Source organism: Lynx canadensis, chromosome D1 (genome assembly GCF_007474595.2).
Source record: "Lynx canadensis isolate LIC74 chromosome D1, mLynCan4.pri.v2, whole genome shotgun sequence".
Classification (NCBI taxonomy): Eukaryota; Metazoa; Chordata; class Mammalia; order Carnivora; family Felidae; genus Lynx; species Lynx canadensis.
The window spans coordinates 65862910-65887488 of NC_044312.2; the positions used below are offsets into that span (position 1 = coordinate 65862910).

General features: G+C 41.8%; 1 protein-coding gene across 3 annotated transcripts in view; it reads right to left on the bottom strand.

Moving 5' to 3' along the window:
* Positions 1–24579, bottom strand: part of SCUBE2 (signal peptide, CUB domain and EGF like domain containing 2) — a 63539-nt gene that overhangs the window by 16042 nt on the left and 22918 nt on the right. For 2 of the 3 annotated variants that reach the window (XM_030332926.1, XM_030332925.1), the window contains exons 8-16: positions 19653–19769; positions 18577–18699; positions 16041–16157; positions 14632–14754; positions 14088–14204; positions 13741–13827; positions 11924–12028; positions 9156–9311; positions 8550–8756 (exon numbers count right to left, since the gene is read on the bottom strand). In XM_030332926.1, coding sequence (XP_030188786.1) covers positions 8550–8756; positions 9156–9311; positions 11924–12028; positions 13741–13827; positions 14088–14204; positions 14632–14754; positions 16041–16157; positions 18577–18699; positions 19653–19769 — 1152 coding nt within the window. The remainder of the gene's footprint in view (positions 1–8549; positions 8757–9155; positions 9312–11923; positions 12029–13740; positions 13828–14087; positions 14205–14631; positions 14755–16040; positions 16158–18576; positions 18700–19652; positions 19770–24579) is intronic. The other variant, XM_030332928.1, reaches the window with a different exon arrangement.

Consider the following 24579-nt stretch of genomic DNA (forward strand, 5'->3'; position numbering starts at 1 on the left):
ACCTTACACAAGGTGTATTGGAGGCTTCGCATAGGGGAGCCACATGGTCTGACTTATGTTTTAACAGATCGTATGGCTGCTATGTGGAGAACACACTGAGTCAGGCAAGGGTAGGAAAACGAGTCAGAGCCTGTCACAATAGACTGGGCCCAGGATGATAGTGACTTGGAATAGAGCGGTAATGATGGAGGAAGACAAAACTATGTAGATCCAGGATATAATCTGAAAGCAGATATGATAGGATTTGCTAATGGACTGGATGAGAAGCATGAAAGAATGAGAGAGGTCAAGAAGACTGTGAGGTTTTCAATTTGAGCAATGAGGTAAATAGAAGTGCTATTTGCTGAGATGAGGGAGAAGCAGGTTTTACTTGGGAGGGAGGAGGGAGCAGGATAAAATGTTTTGTGGAGTTTAAGATGTCTGTTGGCCATGCAAGTATTGACATTGAGAAGGCATTGGTTTTACTATTGGTCTCCAAGGTAGCATATTACACCTCGGGGTTTACAAAATGATCCACTGGGTGCAGACAAAGCATTTTCCCATCTATGCCTATTAATTTTTACCTAAAAAAAAAAAAAAAGAAATAAAGAAAGGTTCACTGGTTTAGTGTAGGGTATAAGATTGGTCCCACAGTCTGTCCACATCTCCATGAGTCAGAGACACATATGAAGTAACAAGGTCTCCAAGGAAAGGGAAAAACAGGCATCCACAGCTCTGAAGGTGGGAAGGTACTGACTGCTTTGCTTCTTTTCAAAGTATTGAGAATTACAGTTTGCCTAGTTGAATAGATCTCTTGATTTTATTATCCAGTTTCAACCAAGCTAACTGGCACAAAATAGAGAGCAGCTTCATACAATCATACAGAAACCCTGGACTGAGCAGGTATGGGTAAACAGCAGGGAAGAGCCAGGTAGAAATGCCTTTCACTACCGAACTAGTTCTTTGTCAAACATCAAGAGATGGAAACAGTAATGATTTCATCAGACCTGACAAGAGTTGAGCCAAAACACTAGCAACTCACAAAAAGACTATTTGAAAGATGGCTTTATAACCACTACTGTTAGCAATGAACCTTTCCAAATTATAAATATGGTACCTTAAGATGCTGGCCAGTTATTTTTAAATTTTGTTTACTTAATCTGTAACTCATTCTTCTATCTTTTATGATAAGCATAATATGCTAGCCAATAGTATAAGTATGTGACTTTTACATAAACATTCATAAATTCAAAAATATTTCACTGTGTGAGTGTGTGTGTGTGTGTGTGTGTGTGTGTGTGGTAAAGAACATTGAACACACCCTGAGATAAAGAAGTCCATAATTCAAAAGAGAGGTTAGAGCTGGAGAGGGCAGTTTGGCAGTCACCAGCACATGGTGGTATTTAAAGATCTGGCAGCGAATGAGGTCATGTAGGAGAGTGCGAAGATACAAGATGGGGGACAGAAGACTGAGCCTTGGAATATCTGATGTTTAGAGATCAAAAATTAGGGGAGAAGCAACATGTAAAATAAAAAGGGAGCAGCCATTGAGGTGGGAGGAGAGCCAGAAGAGTGTGGTGTCTGAAACTCAGGAGAAGAGAGTGCTTCCAGGAGGAGGGAGTGGAAATAAGTACCTGGATGAGAGTTGGCAACTGGACTTGGTAACAAAAGTGGTTCAAAAAGCGTAATAGTGCTTTTCTTGGGAAAAGCAGTTTCAGTAGAGGGGTTGGGAACAAAAACCAGACTGACTAGAGTTGAGGAGAAAACGGGAGGGGAGGACGCAAAGACAGCAAGTTTAGATAACTCTTTCAAGGCGTTTGGCTCTCTGGGGGTGGGGGGGTGGTCAAAGAAATGAGGCAGTATTTGGAGAGAGGCATGAAGTCAAAGGAGGGTTTGTTTGGTTTTTCAGACAAGAGATAGGTTTGTGTGCTGTTGGAAATGATCTAGCAGAGAGGAAGAATTCTGAGATGAGGGGTCACTGGGGACAATAACAGGAGCAATGTTCTTGAGAAGGTGAAAGCAAATGGGCTCCAGAGCCCAACTGGAGAAGCTGGCCTTGGCAGGAGCATGGGCTATTCATCCATTTTTACAGGAAGTGGGTCAGAGTATGTGTGAACAGAGTATGTGTGAACAGCCCCAGGAGGGCTGGTCTGTACATGATAAGATAAAGTTATTTTCCTAGCCTCCCAGAAGCTCATGGACATCACTGCCTGGAAGTCTTGCTGCAACTCAAATTTAACTTGCTCAAAGGGAATGCTTCTCTTCCCTTCCCTGCCCAGTCCTTCCTATCCCTCTGGCTTTGCTCTTTATAAATGGCATCTCTACTCCCCCAGGCACCAAGACTCCAACCCTTGCAATCCCGCACGCAGTTATTATTCCAGACCCATTTCCTCCCTGCCCCATCAGTCAGCTGCAGCATTCTGCGGCTGTGTCCCTTTTGTCCATCTGCTAATCCTCACCTCTGTGGCACTAGGGTCCTTTGATCCTCACCATCTCCTATCTAGAGATGAATAACCTCCCAACTACTTCCCTTGCCTTCTGTTCCTCCCTTCTTCAGCCCTGTCACAGCATAAAGTCATACTAAAGTACTTCTCGGACTGCTTCCCTACCTGACTCCAAAACCTCCTTGACTTGACTCCCAGCACTCCTCTTAGCATCTTTGATTCAGAACTCAGCCTTTAGTCTCCTTTTCTGAGTTTTCTTTCTTTCTCATGCTCTCTCAAGAGCCTATTTTTTTTCTGCTTTTCCTATAAATCTTTTCTGATTATTTCTTCCCCAGTGATCACATTCATCCAGCCATTCAACCAACCCACAGGCTTTTTCTTCGTGCCTCCTTGCATATGCAACAGGGCTGGGTGAGATTAAGGACCTATGGGAATGAAATGAAGGATCAAGGCCAAGTCAGAAACCTCTGAGCTCACACTGACTTTTCCTCTTCTCAATCCCTAATCCAATTTATTACCAAATGTTACTCACATTTCCTGCTAAGTATTTCTAGAATCCATCACTTCTTTTCTACTCCATCTAGTGCCTTCATGTTCTCAACATCTCTCATGCAAAGCATTCAAAGCCTCCCAAGTTGGGTTTTCTGCCTCTGATCCTGACTCTCAATGCAGTAAAAGAAATCTTTCTAAAATACAAATATGACCTGGACATTCCCTGATTACAAGCCCTCTAATGGCACCTTGTCACCTAGATATAAAGTCAAGGCTCCTTAGCAACATATTCAAGGTCTCTCATGACCTGCATGTTTTTCCCACTAGCCTAGCTACCCACCACATCCTACCTTGTGCTCTTGGTTTGGTAATACTGAGGTGTCAACCACCCCCAGGGGCACATCTTGCTCAGTCTCATTCCCCAGTGCTACTCCTCTGCCGGAATAGTCCTCCCCATTTACACGTCCTCTGTGCATCCTTTAAAATTCAGTGAAGGCTTCTCTTTGGGGAAGGCTTCTCTAACTCTTCCCTGGGAGGGCTAAGGGTGACTTGAGGGATTGTGTCTTATTTATCCAGGCCTCCTCAGCACCCACTGCAGAGCTGGCCCATTGTGGGTTCTCTATATGAGTGCTATAAGAGTTAGAGAATCACATGACACAGGCTGTACCCGGAAATGAGAGCATTCACACTGAGAGAGGAATACAGGCTCTTGAGACAGATCTGGATTTGAACCCTGGCTCTGCCACTTACTTGCTGAGTGACATTGGCAAAACTCCTTACCTCCCTATGTCTTAGTTTCCTTATCTGTAAAAAAGGCATGATGCAAAAGAGACTTGCAATGAGGACTGAAGGACATAATATATGTAAAGTGCTTAGCACAGTGCTAAACACATTGTAAGTGCTCAATAAATGTCAACATTTTGCCAAATTCTGTTTTTTAAACTCTTTTAATGAAAAGAATTTCTTACTACTTGTTGGGATGAGCACTGGGTGTTTGTATGTAAGCGATGAACCATGGGAATCTACCCCAAAAACAAAGAGCACACTTTTCACACTGTACGTTAGCCAATTTGACAATAAATTACATTAAAAAAATAAATAAATAAAAAATAAAAGAATTTCCTACCAAGTCTGTGTGATAAGTATTGGTCTAATATTGGTCCATATTGTTAATATAAGCTTTATAATTTCCATGATTTAAAACAGATAAGAAAATTTCTGCGTATTCAATTCCAAATAATTTCTCAATTCTGAAATAATTAAGAAGAAAATGTCTGGCTCATTCCTGCCTCAGGCCATTTGCACTTGGTGATCCCTCCTCAGCCAGAATGTCCGTTGCCCCCATCAGAGCTTTACAAGGCCAGCTCCTTCTCATTTAGGTCTTAGATCAAACGTCACCTGCTCTGAAAGCTTTCTTGAACAACTGTGGAGAGTAATCCCTCCTCCCTTCTGTCCTCTGTATTATTATCTTCATAGCATTTTTAACTTCTGAAATTACTTTTTTCTTTACTTTTTTATTGTCCATATCCCTCTGTTAGAATGTGAACTTCATAACAGCAAGCTCCTCACCCATTATGTTCACTGCTTCATCCTAAGTTCAGAGTGGTATCTCAATAAATATTGCTTGAATTAATTTTTCTCAATTGCTGCAGAGGAAAGTTACTGCTGTTGAAAGTTGAATTAAACCTTCTCAGTTTCTCTTAAGAACTCAGGCACAAAATTATTCCCAGTTTGCCAGTTGCCTGAATTGTGTCTTCTAAAAATTTCAGCAAGTTTTCAGAATAATCAAATATAAAAATATATATTTTGGCAAGTATATTCCTTAAATAATTCATCCTTTATAAAAGGATAAATGGCTATGAAAGAAAAATAGAAATCCATGTCATCTTTATTTTTTCTTTAGGTATAAAGGGCTTTGTGAATTTTATGGAGCTTAAGGAATTTGTTCCTCAGAGAATGTAATCACTATTTTTTTTTTGACATCAAGCTAGAATTGATCACAGATGGTACAAAGGTCACCTGCAGCAGACTGTCCCCAAAGTTCTTAAATGTCAAATGAATGAGACCTTTCTACGCAAACATAAGTACAACAAATAAAGTGTTTTATTGGTCAGAAGTGATTATGTTCTTTCATGTAACTTAGGACTTTAACATTTATTTTTTAAGTGATATTGGAAAAGCAACAATTTGGTGGAAAAATAGGCAAAGAATGCAGATATTCCCAGAAGAAGAAATCCAAATGGCCACAGACGTATGATAGCATACTCAGTTTTACTAATAATCTAAGAAAAACAAGTTAAACTTGGTAGAAGTAGACTTCTATGACATTTCAAACCTACAAGCCACGTGCACAAAAAAGGATATTCACTGCAGCATTTTTTGTTGTTAAAAAAATTAGGAACAACTTAATTAAATGTTCACCAATGTGGGTATGGTTAATAAATACTAGTATCTTAGAACAAATACAGACTAGGAAGCTTTAAAAGAAATAAACTTAACTCCTCTATTAGCATGGAAGGATGTTAATGATCTACTCTATTTTTAGAAACAACCCAGCACTATTCAAATTGTATTGATACATTTTTTTTAAAATGTTTTTTTCATACATCAGCCTATAGCTGCCAGTTATCCTTTTAAGACATGAGTCAGAAACCCTGTTACTCCTCTGCTTAAAACTTTTCGCTGACTTTGTTTCTCACTCAGAGTCAGAGTCAGAGCCCTCACCCAGATTTCCATCCCCACCCGGTCTGGCCCTTGGCTACTGCTCTGACGTCCCACCTTTACCCTCCCTCCCCCACCTATCTTCCTGGCCTGCTTTCCCTTACCTTGGGGTTTCAGTACTTGCTGTTTCCTTCATCTGGGACTCTTCCCCCAGATATCCCCATAGCTTGCTTCTTCCATCTCTCACATCTCTGTCCAAATGACACTTTGCAAAAACCACAGTCCCTGACCATAGTCTACATTAGGGGAGAGTATGTTCCTCCTCAGCCCTCCCCCTTCCCTGCCACTTTCTATTCCACTTCCCTGCTTACCCTTCATACCCTTATCACCATCCACTACACCACGTATTTCCTTCTTTATTGGTTTGTGGTCTGTCTTCCTCTTCCAGAACTGTAAATGCTAGGAAGGCTAAGATTTTTTGCCTTTTTGTGTCATTACTGGATTCCCAGCTCCTAGAATAGTACCTGACACATAGTAGGTGCTCAATAAATATTTACTAAATAAATAAAATTTCATTTTTATATGTATATAACAACAGATATAGAAAAATACATAGCAACCTGTTGACAGGGATTCTTTCCCAAGAGTAGGATTAGGAGAGCTTTTACCCTTACTGTATACATTTCTGTACCACTTGAAACATACACTAATTTGGTAATGGAAAACTAAATAAAAAATATTTTAAAGGAAAAATGTAATGGTTCCATCTGTCCTCCCAGTGACTCAAAATGTTTTTGGGAGCTCCTTTCTGCTGACATTGAAAGTAATTTCCAAAAAGAACTATCCTAGGCATGTCTCCACTGTATATACCATCCAGAGTTCAGAAAATACCAGTAAGCTTGGGATTTATGATGTTCAAATAGTCCAGGAATATAAGGACAAACTCCCCCTGTCCCCCCTCACTCACTCCCTGCCCCTTTGCCCATGGCATGTGTCTTCTGGGAAAAAAAAAAAAAAACCTTCCTAATTAATATATGCAGCCCCTTCTTATACACACTTTCTCCCTTCACCAAGGAAGAAATTTCACTGATAATTCTTTGTGCTGTTTTCTCTACATGGTAAAATCTTCAACACTGCTGTCTGGGTGAACCTGATTTGGTTCCATGTGGGCTACAAAATTCATCCATTGCTAGAGGGAGCTCTTGAGACAAGACACATTGCCTCTCAACAACAAATTCAACCTAACTTAGCATGACAAGCATCTCAGGACACATTAATACACACAACAGTGACATAAACCCCGTACCAAGTGTCTTTCACAAGTTGTCATGGTCATGAGGCCTCTGTTTAAGTAACTCTTGATCCTCGTTCTTGAGCCTTTTCCATGGGAGCACAGCCATGGTAGTATTAGTAATACTTTAGTTTTGCCTGATTTCTTCACTGGCCACAAAGCTCCCTGGCAAGCCCGTAAGGCCTCTCTCTACCAGAATAGCAAATGGGGAAAGGGGATGCAATTTAGCTCTCAGAGGCCAGCAGGAAGACTGGTCTGCCTGTCCCTGACAGTTTCTGCAACTCACTCCGTAAAGTAGGGCAGCAACAGCCAACTCTCATCACCATTTTGGTACGGAAACGAACTTCTAGAATTTTAAATGAGAACAAACCAACCAGCTGGGTTGTTTCTTAATTTTTTTTTCTTTTTAAAAGAGTTAGCTAGAATCAAACTCAAGACTATTTGAAAACCAGCCCCTGGCGGACAATTACACTTGATTTTATACTTGATTTTTACTTCATTTTGAGAAAGCAAGAGTTGGGGTTATTGCCCACAACTCTTCTGAATGAGTGCCCTGGGCTCAGCTTTGCTTCTTGAAAAACACTGGCGTATTACTCCTTAGCACAAGCCTCATTTCTAGGGCTTTGTGATTCTAATGCCACTTGAGAAAGGACAGCAATTTTTCTGGAGGGGTCTGGTTATCAAAATGCACCTTACTTGAGACCAGACCACAGGCTTGGAGTCAGACCATCAGTGTGATCTAGAGCCAAAGAACCTGGCCTTCTGAGCTCCAGATTGTTCCTCTGTTCAGTGGAGATAATAAGACCTACCTGGTAAGATGACTGGGTTAAAGGAGATACTACAGACACCGTGCTTAACGTCATACTTGTGTCAGATGAAAACTCAGTAAATCATTACCATGATTATTATAATGTGAGACTATAAAGTGATTACCTATAAAGCTAGACTCTCACATTATTGCCCAAAACAGCTCTTCTCCACCAACAAATCTCAAGACTGACCACCCTTAAACCTCCTGCCTAGAACTTCATCAGAGAAATAGAATTGGCGTAGTTCAAATGCTGGGTCTCAAACTTAATTCTGAAACACTCACACAGACACACCCATATATGGAACTGACACTACTAGGAGCCTTGGGCTGAAGCTCAGGGATCTCATTAGGCTGCCAAGTGCCCCCCCACCCCCACCCCAGCCTTGCCTCTGCACAAAACTATGGTCAGGAGATTGTTCATTGCCAACACTGTTCATTGCCAACATCAGTCGAGCCAGAGGGAGACAATGGGGAACTGACAGTGGAGCGTGCAGAAGGCTCAAGGGTGCCTTATACCTATAGTCCTGCCCCTTGCCTGGGACCACAAGGCTCTGAAGATCATCATCGCTCAGACCCTTTAAGGTCAGCACTCCCTCTTGTCATCAACCCTACCTCTTCCTTTCCATCCCTCAATCCAGCATTTATTAAGTGCCCACCAACAAGCCAGACACTGTGCCAGGTGCTGGGGAGCTCCTGGTCCAGCAGGTACATCAGACACCAACATATAGATCCCAAGTAAGAGTGGTGTCTAGGGTGTTCTCTGGAGTGAGTCCAGAGAGGGAGAATAGGCCACACTTTGGGTTACCCTTAGTCTTCATGGAGATCGAAACAATTCCGTTAGCGAGAAGGTCCTGGCCAGCAGGTCACTCACCACATTGGTGTCCTGCATGGCCCTGGCCCACTCCGCAGGACTCTACTCGGTGTTCAGATGTTCTGGGAGACTTTTTTGCCACTTCAAGGTCCATGCCCGAGAGCTGGAGGTGAAACTGCTCCCTGTGGGCAGCCTTCCGGAGTGCGCGGATGGCTTTCCGGAGCCGCTTCTCAGTTCGCTTTACGATGCAGCTCAGGTCACAGGAAGCTACGGGAATGAGAGGGACAGCAGTGGGGAAGGAGGTCAGGCTGCAGGATATGAGGATGTCCAGACACCAGCTGCAGGACCCACCAACACCCGCTGTTCCCTGTGGACAGAGTGGGGGGACACCTGGGGCTGGGCACCTAGCAGGCTGGGCAGCATTTGATTCCAACAGAAATTTGTTGACCAAAACCGAAGCTTTGAGTTTTTATGGAGCAGATTAAATCATGAGGTTCCAAACCAATTCAGTCTAGTTTGGGAGTGAAAAAAACCAAAAAACAAAAAACAGGAGATACTTCAGTGGTTGCAGTACTTTTTTCCCCCAAGAATGATGAAAAGTGAAAGGCAAAAGAGTAAGGAGCAAGCTGTGAGCAGCCTGACACCAAAGACTGTGTTCAAACCAACCTGTCACCTCCTTTTGGTTAGTTTCAAGTTCAAACTCAACAGTGATAAACATTTCCTTAGTGGCGCTTGTTCGGCCAGGGGCTCCTGGGACTTGCTTGCCAGAGCTGCATGTAAGGTTTGCGTAGCGGAAGCTCTCTTTTACTGAGCTGTGCTTCTCTGTATGAAGAAACAAAATTATCGGAAGCCAGATCCTGGCAAAGCACTCAGTTGAACATTCGCTAGAGCTCAGTAAACATTTGATTAAAACAACTCTCAAGGGACTAAGTGATTAACTCCAGATGCCAAGACGTTGCAGCTAGGAGCACGATGACATTTTAAATTCAAAGAGCCAGTATTGCCTCCTATATAACTTAACAATTTAGCCCTTGAAAATTATTTGCATGGGTGAATGCTAGATGTTTCTGACTGACCAGCCACATATGTGGAAGACAGGACACCAGGGTCGCCTTGCATTCCTAACTGACAGTCTGCTAAGGTGTGCTCGTGTTCTCACAGTTGATTTCCTTAGAGCTGGACTGTGATGTACCAAGCAGGGGCTGAGGCTTCAAACAGGGAATGAGCATAAAAGTAGAAAGAAAACCAACTCCTGCTTTCAGGCAAACTGACCTTGGAGTAATTCTAACCTGAAGGGGAAGCTGGAAAGCACATTAACAGTGAGGTCTCATTTTGAAATAACCAGGAGCAATATACAGAACAAAGCATCTAGAGAACCAAACAATATCATGAAGGCATCTAGGGTGGGAGGGAAAGTGTTGTGTAAGGCAAGGCTCTGCACATCCCTATTCCAGACTCTGGCCATCTCTCCTCCTCCCCTCCCCATGGCTTCCAGTGTATATTTTAACTAATGGCTGTTAACCCAAACCACATTATCATCCACACAACTGATTTGTCTGATTTTTAAAATTTTAATGTTTATTTATTTTTGAGAGTGAGAGAGAGAGAGACAGAGCACAAGTGGGGGAGGGGCAGGGAGAGAGCGAGACAGAATCCGAAGCAGGCTCCAGACTCTGAGCCCAACATGGGGCTCGAACTCACCAACCGTGAGTGACCTGAGCTGAAGTCGGAGGCTTAACTGACTGAGCCACCCAGGTGCCCCTGATTTATCTATATTTTAAACTCTTACTTTACTCAACTGATGTATCATCTGTATCATATTTTTCTTCAACACTACAAGGATGTTCAAAGCAATGGGTGATCAGGAGCCAAAGGAAGGAGGAGGCAGATTAATTCTCCCTCACACCTAAATTTCCCCTAAAAATCCATCTTACCTTTTCAAAAGGCTAACTTCAAATCTCAAACTAAACAGTCATTTTGAATATTTCTCTCCTTCAATTTTCCCAAATCTATATTTTAAACTTTTTATTTTGAAATAAGTTTAGATTTACAGATAAATTGCTCAGATAGAACTGAGAGTTCCCGTATACACTTGGTTGTTTCCCCTAATGCTAACATCTTACATTAACATGTATATTTATCAACACTAAGAAGTTAACATAGTATAATACCATTAAAGAAACTAAAGACCAAGTCTCTTTTAAAATAATGCTTTTTCCCTCTGATCTAAAAGTATAAATGCTCACTGTGGAGAATTTGGAAAATGCAAAAAAAAAATTAAAAATTAAAATCTCCTGCATCCTCCCACCTAGTTATTACTACTACTGATGAAATGGTGAGTTTCCCTTCTTTTCCATCTAGTCCCACTTTTTCTTACATAGTTTGGGTTGTTTAGATACACAAAATCTTACTCTCCCCTTCTCCATCTTAGCATTTTATTATAAGAACATTTTCCTTTGTCATTAAACATTCTTTGGAAACACATAATTAATAGCTGCATAATATCCCATCAAATGGGGGGCACCTGGGTGGCTCAGTCGGTTAATTGACTGATCTCAGTTTCAGCTCAGGTTATGATCTCATGGTTCATGAGATCGAGCCCCATGTTGGGCTCTGTGCTGACAGCACAGAGCCTGCTTGGGATTCTCTCTCTCCCTCTCTCTCTGCCCCTCCCCTGCTCGCATGCATGCATGCACGCATGCACACATGCACTCTCTCTCTCAAAAGTAAACAAACTTAAAAAAAAATCCCATCAAATGGAGGTACCAAAATTAATCTCAATTAGTTTCTTAAAAAAAAACAGGCAAAAGTGACTACAGTGAGCTTTGTTCATTTGTATGATTTATTAGAGGTAAACTAAGGAAAGAAGCATCCCTAATCCATGAATCCTGATTTTTTTTAATCTCTAAAATTATTCTATGAAATAATACTGGAAATGTGAGCTGCAGAAGGAGTGTTGCGTTCTGTTCTCTGAAAGGCCAGTTCTACTTGGATGGTGTTTGTTCTGCTGAAGCTAATGGAGTCACTGCCTCCAAAGTCTGGATCCAGCAGGAAAGCTGGATATTACTTCTTAGTTCATCAAAGATTATCCTGAGCCAAACCTCTTTCATTTCTTTGGCTTATATTCCAAGTGACTCTAAGATCTAGAAAATTTAACCCAATATGATCACAAATTGACAATGCATCTTAAAGTCCTTATTGATTCCTGTGAACTCATATGTTACCCCAGAGCTTTACCATCTGTACCTGGCAAAGGAAACCCTGAAGTATAACTCCAGAACTATACAGAGGTGCTAGGTTAGCTCCTCTTCCTCCTGCGAAGAGAGTCCTTGCAGATTCTGGACTGTTCAATCCCATCTGAAGGGCTCAGCTTGTTACAGGCCCTTTTCCCAACATGCAGGCAAGCTCCCTGCACCAGCCATCTGATTCCATACCTGGTAGTGCTGGCCGCAGACCCTCGGGAAACCGCTCAGCCTTTTTCAAACTACACTTGCCTTCATTTAGTTTAAAGGTTACACTTGTCCTGATGGTGGCGACATCTTCAGAAAGAAACAAGTGAGAGATGTTATCTTCAGAGACAAAGGAATGGAAATACCTGGTGGGTAGTGGCAAGCTATCCGTAGGCTATACACTGCACACCCTGAGCTCCTCTCTTACTCTGAGACCACAAAAGATTTGGATCATGGAGTGCCCGTTACCCTGAGGCTGGGGACACCAGGAGCCTCCTAAGAGTTACACTTATCCCTTCATCTGAAGTGAATCCTGTGTTCGAATATAATAAAGAGAGAACCTAAAACAACCTGAACGCTGAGATGAACGATGAAGTCACTTTTATGCCTTCCCAAGAAAGAAGACCAGAATCTCCTAGTTCAAATTTAAACAAGACTGCTGATGGAAATGGTGAAGGGCAGATTCTCCTGGATAAGTCTTTCCTGGGAGGACAAGGTTGAGGGAGCAGACAGGGATGGCAATCACTAAATGTGGCTAGGATGTTCAGGGTCTGGGGAAAGCGACAGTCCCACTTTTAGGGCCTCTTGTGCAAAATTCTGCTCTCCCTCCCACAATCAGTCTTAATCATATGTCAAGTTCTGGAGCCAAAGACCAGGATTCATGCTTTAGCTCTTTGACTTATGATGAGAACTTAAGCAAGTTACTAAAGCTCCCTAAGCCTCAGTTTCCTCATTTGTAAAACAGACAAAATTGGGGTACTTACATGAGGATTATGTAATCCTTATGAGGATTAAATGAGATAATAAAAAAAAAGTTTATCCTACTGTCTGGCACAAAGTAAGAACTGAATGACCATTAACTATTTGCTTGCCCATCCTGGGGTTGGCCTAAATTTCCAAGTGCCCATCACTGAGGGATTTGGTGAAACAGACCATGATATCTGTTCTGACTGGGTCCAAATGTTAGGCAAGAGAGGCAGTGAAGGATGATGCTTACGACTCTAGATCTAGACTTCTGGTTAAAATCCTGGCTCCACTATTTCCTATCTGAGTCACATTGGGTATATCATTTCACCTCTCTGAACCTCAGTTTCTTCATCTGGTTAATGAGGATAATAGCAAAATTGCGCCGAGGGTTGCAGTGTGGATTAGATCAGATAATACATGTAATATAGAGGCTGGTATGTTTTAACTGCTCAATAAATATATTTGAGTATTATTACCAGCTAGCTCTGCTCATATATGTAATACAGACATCAGGAACTATTTGCTCATTCAAATATTCTCATGACATAATCATAGAGATATCTAAATCGAGGAGGACAAGGCTACTTAAAAGCTTTAAATTTCATTCTTTGTCTTTTGACAAACGAGAAAGTGTTCAGGCCTTTTTCTCTGGAGAGAATCCTTGCGCCCCGTCATGACCATGTCTATCTCTACCAACTCCATGTGCTCCAGGCACACATTGCCTTCTGGGCCTTTGAGGTGCTCTGGGGTACAGGGAGTTTGAGAGACCCGAACCTCCAGATCTCAGAGTTCTGTGCACCTTTGCCCAAGATGACAACCCACCAGGGCTGAACACAGAGCATCCTAGCACACGGTGGACAGTCAGTAAGTATTTGTTACACAGTGAGTCAGTTTTCAGGCACCAAGGCTGTGGGCAAGAACATTCTGTAACGCACTCACAGCAATGAGGAGATTAAGAGAAAAGAAAATAAAGCCAACGCCCAGAACTGCACCTCAAGAATGAAGCCCATTTAACACAGTAAACCCCAGAGAGAACACGCAGATTTGGTAATTACCCCCGAAAGCAGAGTCATTGGATTTTTGCTGTTTGCTCCTGAGAGAAGAGGAAGAGCCGCAGGTGACAGAGTAGGCCTCTTGCAGTCCTGACAGACAGAATGTGGGTTGTCAACATGAAAGCAAGGTTACGGTCTCTCCTGGTAGGAGCTAAAATCACCCCCCACCTCCCATTCCACGTGGACCACTAGACAAATGCTCAGCATATGGGTGTCAAGGCATGGGCCTCTGGTGGTCAGGGGGCAGCTGGTCAAACACCTGGAAATCCTTTGAGGGTGTTTAACACCTAAAGGCCAGGAAGGCCTGGTTCTGGCATGAGGACTTGCCCCAGGGACTGAGACCCACTCACCTGAAGAGAGGTGAATGCCAGAGTGACATCTGAGGAAGCATCTGTCTCCTCCACCACTCCTACCGCAATGCAGGGACACATGGGGTGATACACTAGTGGGCAGGACCCCCTTCACTTCTAGACAGGACAAAAAGCAGACACTTATAGAAAGAGAAGGACACTTCCAGGCATGATAAAGGCAGCTGAGTTCCAGACATCCAAGGCCCCAAGAAAAGAAGGTGGAACTGATACCCAGCACAGAACACAAGACACAGGGCGCCATGTCCCTCCAAGGTAAAGAAGCTATTTGTATGCTATTTTTTTCCATGCAGAAAAACAACCAGAAAAACAGAAGTGCTCCAACCTACACAGAAGCACAGAAGGAAACACCAAAGAGCCTGTAAAGTATCTCCTGTTTTTGAACTATTTAAAGAATGGCTGCTGCTGCTGAGGGGAGAAGAATCAGTGAAGGGATGGTCAAGTGCACTCCGGGCCCAGTTGGACATGGGAGAGAGCTGCCAGTGGCAGTGTGAGCCCGCTGACTGTGAGCCTCGGTACCCCTTACCCACACAGTCTTTTTTATTCCAGTGGAGCTTGTATGCAGAGTGGCATCGGCATTCATAGCTGCCCACAGTGTTCACACAGACCTGCTGACAGCCTCCGTTGTTGACGCTGCACTCGTTGGTGTCTGTGGAACAAAACACTCTCCTGTCACAGCAGCCCATGGATGACCGGGCTGGCGCTGTCCCTCCCTTGAGGAAGTCACATGGTTGAACTCACTAAACAAAGGGAAGGTGCTAACTGCCTTCAGGATGTGCACCTGGCACCAGCAGACCCCACTCCCCACTCAGTGGATTTCCTGGCATAGGCCTCGCCAGGATGGTCTCAAGTTCCGTTCTTGACCAAACATTTCCCCCATTCAGGATACTCAGAAGGGGGGCACACTCTACTTTCAGATGTCCAAGCTCAAGCACTGCATAGCCCATCCTCCTGGGCTACATACCAAGGGAGATAGAATTAGGATTCTTCACTTGACAGTTCATATTCAGTAGGTGGAATATAGAAAAGGAAAATGACTTGCACTAATTCCCATCAACCTGAGACTGAGTCTAGGTTGGAAGGTGGTCCATCAAAAACCCAGACACACATCCATATTCAGGGAATATTTTCTTGAATATATTCTTGGTGGACTGGAAAAGTACATTTTTAGCCATGCCAAGGATGTATCGAAAAGAAGACAGACAATACTATCTATACCAAATCCCACTACGCTCCATTCTTATTATGTATAGAACACAAGGATTGGGAAGGAAGTATTTAGGCCAGTAGTTCCCAAATATTCGGATACTCAGTAATACCTTTAAGAAGCCCAAGTCATTCAGAATTGTGGGGGGGGGAGTCATTTGATGTCAAATCTTATTTATGCCATAGTCTACATGAAAATAAGGACAAATGACATCAGAACATGCTGCTACATGGGCACAGCACAGAGAGATCAAGTCGACAGTCCCACTCCCAGCTCAAAGACCTGTCCAAAGACCAGCTCCAAGCTTTAAAAAGGTTTTTCAGCTAGTTCCTGTGCACAGTAAGGCTGTGGAATTGGTTGGTGCCCTCTCTGAGGACTGTGACTTTCCTATCCACTGGGAAGTTCCAACAGACAGGATATCAGCTCCTGAGAGACCCTTCCACTGAATACAACTATGTCAATAAAGTCAACAAAGAATTCACAGTTGATTAGTTCACTTCTTCTCTCTGCTCCATTTCACACTCAACACGTTAAAGGGATCAGTGTGATAGATTTCCCTTAGCAGATGTTTCCCTTGAGTTGATGAAGTCACTACGACTATACAGGGACTAAAACATCCCATTCACTCCCCAATATAGGAAAATTGACCCTGATCTGGAGAAACCTTGGGAGCTAGGCCTCCCCTGCAGGCCCAGGTTCACCTGACTCTAGAGGGATATTCTGCTCACCTCCACAGTGGGTGAAGCCATAGAGGGTGTACCCTCTGTTGCAAGCACATGCAAATGTGCCAGGGTGGTTGATGCAGCTGTGGTCACAGGTCCTATCCAAAGAGCATTCATCCACATCTGTAATTGTCAAAGGGAGAGGGGAGCTGAAACCAACTCTGAGGGATGAGTGGAAAGAGCATTTGTAATTCCACCTATTGACTGACAACAAAAACAACACCAACAGAATTTTAAAAGTATCAGTTCTCTTGCTCACTTGTGTTTAGACAATGTTGGGCAGCCTATAATAAGTATACTCACAACCAGAATCCTTATTTCCAAATTCTGTTGCAAACTGCACTTGTCTTTAAGCTCAGTTGGTCTTTCTCACATGCCTATTTGCAGAGCTGAGTAATTTAAAATATTTAAATGAAGCTAAATGAGACAGCATACCTTAAAAGGGTTTGTAAACTATAAGGTGCAACCCACACATTATTGTTGTTATATTACTATTGGTAAAACAGCAGTACTAATTATATAAGCTCTAGCAAATTGAAAGGAGAAAACAGCTGGGTTGGAGATAAATCTGGTTCCTGTCTTTCCAGAATTAGTCTTCTGGCCCCAGGAGTCCAATTTATCCTCGGTTTTAATGTCCTCTGCACTAAAAGAATGCATGAACACAAACATCCTCAGTGAGTTTCTATTGCAGACACGAAAATTTGGTGTTTAAGCTCCAAACTGGATCCTCTTGGCCAATCCCTTGGCTTTGTTCTTCTGCCACGGTTCAGCCCCACAAGGCCCCTCCTGTCCTGGTTCAATGTGGAGGCATTGCTGGCTTCAGCTGAGGTCCTGGAAACTAGCCTCAGGAGGCTGCCTTTGTCGATTTAATCATCTCTTCTTCCCTGGTCTGGTCTTCACATCTTTCCTGTAGACTAGAATTTCAGTGCTTCATTTCCTCAACTCTTTGGAGGGTTTTTTTTAAATAGAGTTATGACTTGTGTCTCCAAATGGATAAACCAGGACCAGTACAGAACTCAGTGGAAGCCAATTAGCCCAGAGCTAGATCTCTTTTTCAACACCAAATGTGCCACAAGAAACTATGTTAATAAAAACCAAACATTTGGAAGGAACTGGAGGAATGAAAAAATGAAATTAGAAAGGGCAAATTCTTACAAAATCTCTTCATCATTTGCTTTTCCCAGAAATCTTGGCAATTTCCTCAGTAAATTTGTTCTGTGAAAATATTTGTTCTGATCAGTGAAAAATAGGAAAAAAGTCCATTTCTTCCCTAGTAATTGATGTCACTCTCTGAATTCTGTGATTAACATCAACCAGTTGTTGGGAATGTGGACTTGTTCAGTAGCTGGCTTTGGCTGCGCATGATGGGCTGTTGCTTTGCCAAAAATAATGAGATCACTTTTCTAATTCCTTTTTAATGTGTTTACACAGCTTAAACAGTATTTCTTGCCCTATACATTAGGAAACATTATGTGCAACATCAAATTTGCTTTCCAAGTCAAATAGAAGAAAGCCATGCAATACTCATCTAGAATGATCTTGCTGAATTTAAAGGGGGCTATACTTGAACTGCCTGACAAATTATGTATTAGGAGGAAAAAAAAAAAAAAACAAGAGAGAAACCTAATTCATACCATAAGGCTAAAAGAAGGTAATGTTCCATTTTTATTACCTAAAGTGAAATCAGATATTATTTTCTGATTTTAATTTAATTCTGGGATTTCTAACAAAATAAGTTAGGCTGTTCTTATTTCCAGAAATGGAACAAGAATACATTACAGCACATCTTTCCTGAAAGCTGCTTCCTATATATCCATAGGGCATAAAAGGTGCTCATCTGAAACTAGATATGATGCTTCTCACCCAACAAAGCTTACTCCCATCCATAAGAGTTATTAATATCAACAACTGCTCCCCAAAGATGCTCCCTTACCACACCTCTTGTGTGGGGGGAAAGCATGTAAGAGGGGGTCTGCAATCCTGCCCGAGGACCCACCAGCCTTGCCTTCACTCAATTCCCCTTCCCTCTCCACCGTCCCTCTCCCCAAGCACCAAAGGCTGGTCATTAAAACAAGGGCTATAAGGAAGAGATCAACTGGTACATGACCTTGATTATGGGTTGACCCCAACTTTTCGCTAGGAAAAGGTAAGGTATGTTAACTCAATCAACATACTTTTTCCACCAAGTTTTATTACAAAATCCTCAAAATTAAAGGAAATTTTTAGAAAAGAAAAATTCTTCATAATCTCAACACCCTAATGCAACCCTGTTTACACTCTGTGATCCATTCCATTTCTAGCAGCCAGCTCTGCTGTAATCACACCAGATGGATTCTTTAAGGTGTTCTCTAATCGTTAATACTTGTGAGCTACATTGGTGTTTTTACTCTACCAACAGATGAAATAAGTGAAGCATGGACTGGAGGTTGGATTAATGACTCCATCAAGAAACCCAATGAGCCAGTCTCTGCCAAAGTGGGGTTTCGTCTTCTCTGCTCCAACCAGCGGGCATTGCACAGCACAGCTATGTTTCAGCACATACCTTGGCAAGACTTCTCATCTGTTAATAATTTAAATCCCTTTCTGCAGCTGCAGTCAAAACTGCCCACGGTGTTTTTGCAGAAATGATCGCAACCTCCATTGCGGGTCTGGCACTCATCAATATCTGTAACAGGTAAGCATCGGCAAATCAGAGAGCGATACTTGCCTGGTTTTCCACAAATCCCTGAAGTGCTATTGTGTGCGTGCTTCATTACTCTCTGAAACAAAAACAGACCCATAAAAGCGTTTAAGGATGTTTGCTGATGTTTTTAATCTTACACATGTTTTCTAGTCTGGCTTAACTGATTTGGAAAGACAAGTGTCTTGTCCCCTTGAGAACTCTGACTTGTGCTACCCTGGACTAGCATTAAGGACACATATTATGGGAAAGAATGGTGATGTCCTATTATAGTTTCATTCTTGCCCTGCTCTCTCAAGATAAGATGGCTCCCTTGGGCATACTTTCCATTCCAGTTTAATGCTTCAGTTTATAAGGAATTAGAACATTTGCTTTGGCAAATTACACAACAATCAAGTAGTCTCAATGCTTTTAAATGATTCCTGATACTCAAATTAATCTTATCTTCTCTCAGTTTCATCTGGTAACTGGTTGTCTACTTTTTATCATGTTAAAGAACTAAGCCTTTGTACTCTTGCCCATGAAATGCTAGCAGGTCACTGAGGTATCTATTCATTAGTAAAAGCTAATTTTATAGTTATTCATTATGTTCTCTGGATAATAATCTTGGCTGTTATTTATAAATAGTCTCTAGATTGTTATTTATAAGATGTTGATATTATCACCTGCAAATGAATGTTTTCTTGAGCTTCCACCTTTTTCTAATAAGGCCCTACCTGAATGGGTCATCTGATGCTTGCTGAAGCTGACCTTCTCAATAGTTAGTGTAATTAAGTTGGTTCTAATTAAGCTTACTCAATTATAACCTTCCACTAGTCCAGGGAAGAAAAGCTTCGATCAATATGAATCATAAGCAAATCCGGAATCACTCAGGAGATATGGAGGGGAAGAGCTTCCTTCATCCCCATACATTAGCAGCATGGAGAGGCACAGGCTACCTTTACAAGTCTTCCCATCCAACTGGAGGGTGAATCCAACGGGACAACTGCAATGAACACCTGTTGAAGTATCCTTACAGGTGCGATCGCAGCCTCCATTGTTGACAGCACACGTTTCTGACAAGGAGGTAAGAAAAAGACAGTTAGCTTGGTAAATAAATGCTGATACAGCTGGGAGGAAAGGATATCGCTGCAGTATTAATAACTGGCAAAGTTCATGAAATCCAAGAAGCATGGTGGGGTACTCACAGTTGTATCCCAAGTCTCTACCACCTGCAGGTGAGCTAAAGAGACAGCAGGTGCAGTTCCTCTCTCCCGTCTAAATAAGTGACATCTCCCAAAGAAGCTTGATACAAGGCTAACAATGTCTCTCTCTCCAACTTGCTGAGCCTTCCCAATCCCCCACTGGCAGATTTGAAGCCACTAAAATTTCCTATTGATCCACAGCCAGTGACCTGCTAAGCATGGCTACATCTGGCAAGCTAGATGTGAATGCAGAACAGGGCAAAGGGGGATGTCCCTTCCTCAATCCTGAACCCTCTCCCTTCAATATAAGTAATAGGAGAAGCAAGAGAGGGCAAGCTTCCCCTACCCCAACTATTCCCTTGCTGCAGAAGGGAAGTCATTGGACTTCATCCCTGCAACTGCCAATTAACTCAGATTAGAAGTTTACCTTTTGCTGAAAGGAGAAAGACCTGTCAGAAGTACATGAAAAAATCAGCCAAAGTTGTTAAGTCACAACTAAAGAGATGAGAAACAACAAGCAAATGTCCTTCTAGTTTCACTTACTGCTTTTACTTCCATAGCTACCTCACTGTAGAGCCTTGGGGGGAGAAGCTTAGTTCTAATTAAATAGGACAGTAGAATAGGTATATCTGTTTCCTCTCAAAACCTAACATGAGAGTAAATAGATTTTTTTTTCAAGTATAAATCCTTGGGGCACCAGGCTGGCTCAGCTGGTTAAGCATCCAACTCTCAATATCAGCTTGAGTTGTGATCTTGCAGTGGTGAGATCAAGCCCTGCAAAGAGCCTGGTGTTGGGCTCTGCACTGTCAGTGAGAAGCCTGCTTGGAATTCTCCCCATCTCTGTCTCTGTCTCTGTCTCTGTCTCTGTCTCTGTCTCTGTCTCTCTCTCTCTCTCACACACACACACACATACACACAACAAACAAAAAATAATAAAGTATAAATCCTTAAAAACTGGTGTAAAAGAGTATGGAGTTTCCTCTAAAAGTTAAAAATAGAACTCCCCTACAATCCAGTAACCATGCTACTGGATATTTACCCAAAAAATACAAAAACACTAATTCAATGGGACACATACACCCCCATGTTTCTGGCAGCATTATCTACAATAGCCAAATTATGGAAACAGCCCAAGTGTCCATCGGTTGATGAATGAATGGATAAAGAAAACATGATACACATACACACACACACACACACACACACACACACTGGAATATTATTCAGCCATAAAAAAGAATTAAATCCTGCCATTTGCAACAACACAGATGGAGTTACAATACTCTATACTCCGAAGACACTTAAAATTTTTTTTCATGCTAAGCTAAATAAGTCAGAGAAAGACAAATACCATATGAGTTCACTCATATGTGGAATTTAAGAAAGAAAACAAACGAGCAAAGGACAAGAGAGAGACAAACCAAAAAACAGATTCCTAACTACAGAGAACAATGGATGGTAACCAGAGGAGAGGTAGGTGGGTGGATACGTGAAACAGGTGATGGGGATTAAGGAGTGCACTTGTGATGGGCACCAGGTGTTGTATGGAAGTGCCAAATCACTATATTGTACACCTGAAACTAATATTACACTGTATGCTAACTATACTGAAATTAAAAATTTTTTAAAGTACAAATCCTTAAGGACAAAGAAAATGGAAGCCAAGACAATATAAATATCCTGGAAGTGGCATATCAGTGGAGGAGCAGTAATGGGCACAGCAGAAAGATAAACCCTAGTGGTCTGCCGAGGGGGTGCCAACAGGTGGTAAGCTCATATGAGCCACAGAACCCAGAAAGGCCTGGGAATTGGAGATACGAAGTTACTCTAGAGGTGGAGGTGAGGAAGGAGTTAAAAATAGGAAGATTGATTATAAGTCTGTGAAAGAAACAGATAAACCCTCAGATCCCCTCCTAAATTTCACAGCCAGATGACTCCCCCTTCCCTATTCGAGCTACAACAGAGAAATTTATCCTCTGGAGAAGTGGGACCAGAGAAGTACTGGGCTCCAGGGTACCAGGAATAACAGAGAGGGAGGAAGAGACACTGTTAGGTAAAAATCTATACCCTGAAAAGAGAGATCTCAAAGTCTTACCACCACCACCATCATCCCAGCTCTGGGAACACTGACAGGCAAGACTATGTCTGCTTGGCAGGAGACTGAACTGGCCTGCCCAAGTGAAAAGACGTATAGATATTAGCATTTGAAGATCTCCAGATGAAATGGCTAAGTCACTGCCTAGTCATCCAAGTATAAAGCCTACCAACTGATAGAATATCCAATTGGCTTTTTAGTATTTCACTATTAAATATGAAAACTCAACCTAGAATCACCAGACAGTTCAAGAAGGCCTTTAATATGAAACAAATGCACCAAATCAAACAAACAAAGAAGAGGGAACTTGGAAGAAACAAAGCTAATACAGGGGAAAAAAAATAAAAGTTTTGAAAATCTTGTAATTAATTTCCTCAGAGAGATAAGAAAAGCATTCACAAAACATGAATATGTACCTACAACAAAAGACCAAAGTAAAATTCTTGAAAAATTACAGTATGAAAACAGAAATTTAAAAAGAAATCCTGAAGAGGATTAGAAGAAAAAAATGGAAAATCTCCTAGAAATAGAACAAAAATTTAAGAAAAGAGAAGAAAATTAGAGGAGTTAAACAGCCAACTAACACAAGTTCCAGAGAGAAAGAACAGAGAATATGGAGTGAAGAAAATTATCAAAGAAAAAATATAAGGAACTGTCTCAGAACTAAAGGACTCAAATATCCATATTGAAAAGGCCAACTGAGTGGCCTTCAGCATAACAGGTGGGAAAAGTCCCATAGTGAGGGTCATTATTGTGAAATTTCACATCAACAGGGACAAGGATGAGACCCTGAAAACATCCAGACAGAAGCTTTCATAGATTCCATTCAAAGGATCAAAAATAAAAATGACTTTAGATTTCTTAAAACAACACTGAATGCCTGAAAAAAATAGAGCACTCACTACTCACAACTTGGAATTCTATACTGAGCTAAATTCTCAATAAAAGGAGAGTAGAAAGGCATTCTCAGGCGTGGAAGGCTTTTAAAAACCTATACCTACCCGTGTAAACTAACAAAAGAGAAGACATGAGGTCTACTGACACAGGAGCATGGTGAAGGGCATTCCCAGGCTGGTGCTAATGGGAAGGCCCAGAGGAGAAGTGTACAGCCAGCCTGAAGAATCAGGCCCCTCCACGGCAGGGAAGCCTCATAAGACACTTTAAAAACATTTTTTTAATGTTTATTTATTTATTTTGAGCGGGGAAGGGGCAGAGACAGAGGGAGAGAGAGAATCCCAAGCAGGCTCCGCTCCATCAGCACAGAGCCCAACGTGGGACTCGATCTCACAAACCTCGAGATCAGGACCTGAGCTGAAATCAAGAGTCAGAAGCTTAACTGGTTGAGCCACTCAGGCGCCCCGGAAGATACTTTTTAAGAAGGAAATGGAGGTGTTGTATGGAAACCAATTTGACAATACATTTCATATACTGAAAAAAAAAATAAAATAAAATAAAAAGAAGAAAATGGAATTGATAAGACAATTGTTATATTTGAACACATTGAAAGGGTTTTAGAACTCTGCCTGAAATTTGCAAAAGAACTGCTAAGAGGTACTTAGAAAACTAAGCAGAGAAAATAATAATCATAGCACATTACGTGGTTCAGGTGAATCATATTTAGATATTCATAATCACAATGATGTAAATACATAATATTGATTTAAATAGTGATAAAACCACATTAAGGGTATGGGAGAGGGAGTGTATGCATTAGGGGAGAGGGCAGAAGAGAGCTAAAACTTGTTGTGTCCTGGAATAGGAAGTCAAAGTAAATATCTAAAACTGACACATCAAGAAATAAGTGTATAATGTCACAATATACGTGAGAAAAAGAGAAATAACTATATATACTTTTCAGAAATATGGTGGAGGGCAAGTTAGAAGAAGAAACAACTAGGAGAAATGAAAATTGTTGCCTTTGTCAAATGGGATGAGGGAAAGGGAAGTTTTGAGGCAAGGAAATGATGTATTTCATTACATGCCTAATACCACTGATTAAAGTTTTTAAGGTTTTTTATACTACTCGTATGCAGTATTTTAATTTAACGCAATTAAAAATAATTTTAATAGGGTAGAAAAGAGCTCAGAAATGTCACCTGCCTGGGGGCCAATGTCTGCTCAATATATTACCTGTTAAATATAGAAGCTATCAAAAAACTGGTTTTGTTTAGGTCAAGCCAAGCTTTCTCCAGAATAATAATGTGCCAGAGGGTCTGATTGCCACCCACACAGCCACTGCCTCTACTTCTGTTCCCGTCTCCAGCTCCACTGGCAGATCTGCTGGCAGACCTTCTTATATCCCACAGCCAAGTGCCACTCTTCTCCATTCATCTCTTTTGCCATTAACATGGGCTGAAGTCAGAGAGAAGATGGCTCGGCTAACAAAAACCCAGACAAATCACCATGCTAAGCTAGGGGCTGCCTGCCCAAAGTGCCTCCCTGGTCAGTTAGTTACTCAGAAGGACAGGAACTGACATCCACTGACCACCCACTAAGTCCCAGGCATTGGACTATGGCCACTTTTGCATATTATTATCATAACTGAACTTCCTGATAACCCTAAGAGGTAGGTTTTATTATATCCGT